This window comes from Brassica oleracea, chromosome C7, assembly GCF_000695525.1.
Source record: "Brassica oleracea var. oleracea cultivar TO1000 chromosome C7, BOL, whole genome shotgun sequence".
In the NCBI taxonomy this organism is placed as follows: domain Eukaryota; kingdom Viridiplantae; phylum Streptophyta; class Magnoliopsida; order Brassicales; family Brassicaceae; genus Brassica; species Brassica oleracea.
This window is the reverse complement of record NC_027754.1, coordinates 35212308-35218549: the sequence shown is the minus strand read 5'-3', so window position 1 is coordinate 35218549 and position 6242 is coordinate 35212308. Positions and strand designations below refer to the sequence as shown.

Sequence of the window (6242 nt, the reverse complement as noted above, 5' to 3'; positions counted from 1 at the left end):
AACAGAATATAAGGCGGCTCGGCCGACCAATAAATAAATTAAATTATTAGTAAATAATATAGGCGGTATTCTGGCCATTATAACATAATATAAATAATAGTAGAGGCGGTATACCGACCATTATAACAGGGTATAAATGATACAAATAAATTTTACCGAATCGCAGAGTGATCGTGCTGATAACGTGTTATGAAAAGAACTGGAATTTTATTATATCGCAGGAATTTAAATAAAGCAAAATTTTATACTCGTACGAAGAAGATAATACTGATAAGAAGAGAGGATGTGTTATTGAAGGAGAAGGATGGTATCTTTACAATCGATCGAAACGATCGTTTATATAAAAGAGAAATTCACTGTGCAAATAGTGCAGCAGACCCCACATCTTTTATATTTTTCAACGTTTGCGGCTAATCTTTCGTAACAGTTTGATATTTTTTCGTAGATCATTTTTTTCCTGATGAAATCAGATTGCTGGAATTTTACTGGATCAAGTTAAATTACGCTAACATTACAAACAAAAAAACAGCAAAATCTGTAAGATTTGTTTTTTTTCTTATGAACACGCTTGCACTAAATAAGCTTCCGAGGTCTTTTTCAAAAAATGGAGTGGGAGATAGCCAACCAGAGAGAATTGTGGCAAAAAGAGTACTTTGTGGTCAGGCTCAGACGATATATATATACAGTTCTTCGTGGCAGGACTGATAAGATGGTTGCTTGAGGATCAAGTTAGCATATTTTCATCTCTGCAGATTCGGCCGTAGAGAATCTCTTTGTCACATAATCAAACGGACCAAGACTTACCTGAACAAATGTATATGTTTCAATAGAAAATAACAAAAAAAGTTTAACTAGTCTAGTGGATATCACACAAACTATAACGACTATAAACTTCTGAAAGACTCTTGGTTTTAACCACGAAGGAGTAAATGATTATACTGCATAGAATACAACTTTGGTTTGAGGTAATTGCTAATAATCTTTTATGTGAAATGAATTCTCATAGTCACTTCAAAAATTCTTATATCACCACCACGTTACATACAGTATTTGATTCTTCCACAAGTAGCCAGGACCAGAAACTAGTTTGGTCCCCACACCCTAGCTTCGAGCTCAATAGCATATTCATGACTTGAGCAAATAAACCAAAATCTTTGAATACTTTTGGGGTCTCAATGGTAATCGCATATTAGATAAAATAAATGATGCATAATTAAAATACGGTACAGTTCTATTATAGTTCATATGTTATGCTTGATAAATGTGGTTTTAATAGAATAGTCGAACAATATTTGATTGGTAAAAACATTTTGTGGTTTCGCTTGATAAATATTAAATATAATGTGATATATTTTTTAATTTACAACTTTTTATTTTTAATTGAAATATTATAAAATTTATTTTTAGTAGTGAACTAGATCACCATTTTGACGAATTTGGCCAAAACTTTAACTAATTTCTCCAGCTTAACTCAAATATGGTTTCTTAACATAAATGATAAATCTAAATCAAATAGAGGAATAAGTCATGCTTCTGACAGACCGGTTTAGTCCAACTTTTAATTTGTTCTCCCAAAATTTTAAAACAGTACTAAATTAATGAGATTAGCCGGTTGTGATTTTGTCATGTTATAATTGTACGTATAAAAAATCATTTAATTTTGTATATGTAGAAGTACACATCGCTAACACACTCTCGACGGGCTTAAACCTACAAACAAGAGGAGTTCTCGTCAACACAAATTGCTTAAGGTGTGGAGAACCTGTAATTTTGCAAAAGAAGTGTGGAAACTTGGTCCATGGCAGAACATAGTAGACACAAATGAAACCTCTATCTTCATTAGAATGATCCAAGAAGCAATTAGATGGAGGAACCTCCCGCCCTTCGTCATCTCAGGGAATGCGTTTCCATGGTTCTGATGGGTGATTTGGACATCGAGAAACCTTGCCATCTTCGAGAAGAGATACCTCACACCCATTGACACAGCAACCAAAGCGATTTTGGTCCAAAAAGAATGGGAACAAGCTCAATCATCTAGACCCTCTCAGACCTCTCAGACTCCACAGATGAAGCCTCTAGCCCGAACCTCCTCCTCAAACGATCTCACTGTATTTTGCAACACAGATGCAGCTTGGCGATCGGATCTGATGACGGCAGGGATAGGGTGGATCCTCACATACCGACATGGCCAGGAGATCTCCAGAGCCACAGCCTCTCAACTCAATGTAACATTCGTTTGCATGGCTGAGGCACTGGCCATTAGAGAAGCTCTCATCAACGCATCGACTCAACACATCACACATATCTGTCTCCGCACAGACTCTCAAGTGCTCGCTCGAGCAATTACGGCGAGAAGAAGACCGACGGATCTCTATGGAATCCTCTCAGACATCGACTCCCTGACTTCCTCTCCTTCCTTTCCGTTCACCGAATGCTCCGTCGTTTTCATACCTAGAGCTCGTAATGGCCCGGCAGACCTTTTAGCAAAATCATGTCATGGGCCTGAGGCCATAAAAACCTTTTGCTTTGTTTTGTAACCTTTTTTATTTAAATGAAAGTATCCAGTTTACCCAAAAAAAAGAAGTACACATCGGTACTAACTTTTCTATACACTATATAAAGTCATTCAATAAGATCTACTGCATTAATTTAAAAATGCATAGAAACTAACTAAATTTACTAAAAATAGTTATATCAGATCAGTAGAACATTAATATGTATTTGTATTAATCTATATAATTATTTAGTATATATTAACCATATTATCAGTTTAATTTAAATCCATGCCTTAAATTAATTAAAATTTTACTTTACTTTTTTTTTGTCGTAGAGAAAAACAATTGATTTGAGAGAGTTGAATTCTAAAACATTTTTTAGGTGTAGAATGAATGTTCTACTACTGTCCAATAGATCTTTATATATAGTTTTATTATTAAAATTATTGTTTTAAAAAATAAAAAAGCTAGTATTAACTAGGCCTGAGACTTTTATCCGAGATCCGGATCCGATCCGGATTCGATCCGGATCCGATCAAAAAATCTGGATATCTGGAGGGGCCGAATCCGGATCCGGATAATAAAATGTTGGATCCGTCAAAGCCAGATCTGGATCCGGATATTTTAATTTTTAGTCCGGATATCCGGATGCGTAAGTTTTATTAATAACTATTTCAAAAATAGTAATATCTATATATAAAAATTAATTTTTATTTAATATATTTAATTTTTATAATAGTATATATAAATTTTATGTAAATTTTGTAATATTATGCATAGAAATAATTAAAAACATTATATATATTTTTATTTTTAAATTATTGTTAATGGTTTTTATATATTAATATTATTATTTTATTTATTTTAAGGATCCAAATCCGGATCCGGATATCCGCCGGATATTACAATTTTTATAAGGATATCCGACAACCGGATATCCGAGAACCCTGGATCCGGATAAGAACTCTGGATCCGGATAAGGATAGTAAAATTATGGATCCGTCGGATAAGGATCCGGATCCGGATACCTTAAAATTTCTCGGATACCCGATCCGTTCCAGGCCTAGTACTAACCTGTGCGGATTTCACTGGACCGCTGGTTAATATCCGCTGGTCCTGTCTTTACTAGCCTATTTTGTCATTTTTTGAAGTGAGTTTTTTATTTGTTTTACAATTTACAACGAACCGGCATTTAAAAACTAACTCGTGATTGGTGCTTTATTGCTGATTTCTAAAAAAAAAACGCTTTGAAAATCGCATTAATACTTTCAGTCAAATTCGTACTCAAGACCATGATAATTTCGTGAATAAAAGTATTACAAGTAATAAATAAAGATTGAGTGGTTAAGTAATTTAGTCACAAAGTCTCATGAGAAACCAAAAGAAAGAAAGCAAAGAGTTTCTTGAACACACAAAGATGCGTGAGACCGGAGGAGTTTGGGGGTTCACAGGCTCCACAATGACAAGCCTTATGTTCTTCTGGGCGATCTACAAACAGTTCTTCCCTTACCAGCTCCGAGTCCTGATCGAGAAATACGTTTACAAGTTAATGGGATGGGTCTCTACTTCTGTTCACATCAAGTTCAACGAGTACACAGGTCTCAAGAAGAGCGAAGCTTACAACTCCATCCGCAACTACTTGTCCTCCAAGTCAACATCTCGTGCAAAAAGACTTAAGGCTAACGAGAAGAGAGGCAGCAAATCTCTGGTGCTTAGTTTGGACGACCACGAAGCTGTTGAAGACGTGTTCAACGGCGTGAACGTCAAATGGTGCTCTCACGTGAGCAAGCGTGAGGAGCACTCCAACGCGAGCTCAGGTTCCGAGGAGAGAAGGTACTTCACTCTTAGCTTCCACATGAAGCACAGAGAGATGATCATCGAGAGTTATCTCGACCATGTTTTGAGAGAAGGGAGAAAGATCGAGTTCAAGAACAGAGAGAGGAAGCTTTACACCAACAACAAGAGTCACGGTTGGTCTTTTAAGGAAGGCAAATGGTGTAGCGTTCGTTTTCATCATCCGGCTACGTTCGAGACTTTGGCTATGGATCCAGAGAAGAAAGAAGGGATCAAGAAGGAGCTGGTTAAGTTTAGCAAAGGGAAAGATTATTACAAGAAGGTTGGGAAGCCTTGGAAGAGAGGCTATCTCTTGTTTGGTCCTCCCGGGACTGGTAAGTCGACGATGATCTCTGCTATGGCGAACTTCTTGGAGTATGATGTGTATGATCTTGAGCTGACGACCGTGAAGGATAACTCTGACTTGAAGAGGTTGTTGTTGGATACAAAAAGGAAGTCTATAATTGTGATTGAAGATATAGACTGTTCCCTTGGTGTTACCGGGCAGAAGAGGAAGAAGGAGGAAGAGGAGGATCAAGAAGAAGAAGACGAAGAGGGGAAGAAGAAGAAAGCATCTGAGAAGGCTTTTTATGAAGAGAGAGAACGGAGTAGGGTTACTTTGTCAGGGCTACTGAACGCTATTGATGGGTTATGGTCAGCTTGTAGTGATGAGAAGATAATGGTGTTTACTACCAACTTTGTGGAGAATCTTGATCCTGCTTTGATAAGGAGAGGAAGGATGGATAATCATATTGAGATGGGTTATTGTAGGTTTGAGGCGTTTAAGGTTTTGGCTAAGAACTACTTGGAGGTTGAGACGCATGAGTTGTATGGAGAGATTGAGAGGTTGGTGGAGGAGATAGATATGTCTCCTGCTGATGTTGCTGAGAATCTGATGCCTAAGTCTGATGAAGAAGATGCTGAGGTATGTCTTATGCGTTTGGTTAAGTCTTTGGAGGAAGAGAGGGAGAACTTGAGGACGTTAGCCGAGGAAGAGGTGAAGAAGAAAGCAGAGTGGGAAGCTAGGAAAATCAAGAAGAAGAAGAAGGCTGATCAAGAAGAGAAGAAGAAGACGAAGGCAGATCTGGAAGTAAAGGAGAAGGCGGCAGATCAGGAAGAGAGGAAGTAGTTAGTTTGCTTCTACAACAAGAAAAGTTAGAAAGAAAGGATCGTTTGCTTTTGCTAGATCACTAATCATTTTTTAAGTATTTTGTTTAATGAGTGTTTTTAAGACTAATCATGTGTTAATGCTTTCTTTAGTATAAGAGTATTTTAAGATTGATCATGTATTAATGCTTCTCTAGGTGTCACATTGCTCCACTTTGCTCCTGTCTCAAGCATCTTTGTGTTGCTTGCGTTTCACGAAACTCTTCTCTTTTTTCTTTCTCTGTTTTGGTCTCTTTGCTTCTATTTATTAGAGCATCCTTATCGGTGTCTTTAATGACACCTCTTACCACTAAATGAAATAAAAGAAAATAAAAAAAGAAGGAAAGCTTGGACACGCCTCTTGCGTAAAGGCCGTGAAGGGTTGCCTCTTAGTGCCACGCGTCAACTCTGGATAGGCTCTCGGATCGGTTACGCATTAAACGCGTTGAAGTCTCTCTCTCTCTCTCTCTCTCTCTCTCTCTCTCAAGGTCTCTCTGTCGACGAAAGGCGATTCGCCGTCTCAACCGGTGATCTCTGGCTCCCTCTCGGTAGTTTTCTGTCTCTCTCTCTCTCTCTCGGTGGTTCTCTGTCTCTCTCTCTCGGTGGGTCTCCTCGAGGCAACGGAGCTCTCCTTCGGTGGCTCTTCTCAGAGACGTCTCCTTCGGTGTCTCTTATCGGCGACGTCTCTCTTTGTCGCTATCTCTCTCTCTGTGGTTCTCTCTCTCTCTCTCCTGGTGGTTCTCCTCGAAAGGTAAGCGGTTGTTGTGT

The 6242-nt window shown here is 38.1% G+C and overlaps 1 protein-coding gene across 1 annotated transcript; it reads left to right on the top strand.

Annotated features, from left to right (window-relative positions):
- Positions 1–3881: 3881 nt before the first annotated feature.
- LOC106304756 (ATP-dependent zinc metalloprotease FtsH-like) lies at positions 3882–5606 on the top strand. The gene has a single exon (XM_013741151.1). It carries the CDS (start codon positions 3913–3915, stop codon positions 5455–5457), a length of 1545 nt encoding a protein of 514 aa, XP_013596605.1. The 5' UTR covers positions 3882–3912; the 3' UTR covers positions 5458–5606.
- Positions 5607–6242: the final 636 nt, after the last annotated feature.

What these genes read in the sequence shown, in the direction of transcription:
- LOC106304756 (XM_013741151.1), top strand. Translation starts at nt 3,913, where the DNA reads ATGCGTGAGACCGGAGGAGTTTGGGGGTTCACAGGCTCCACAATGACA.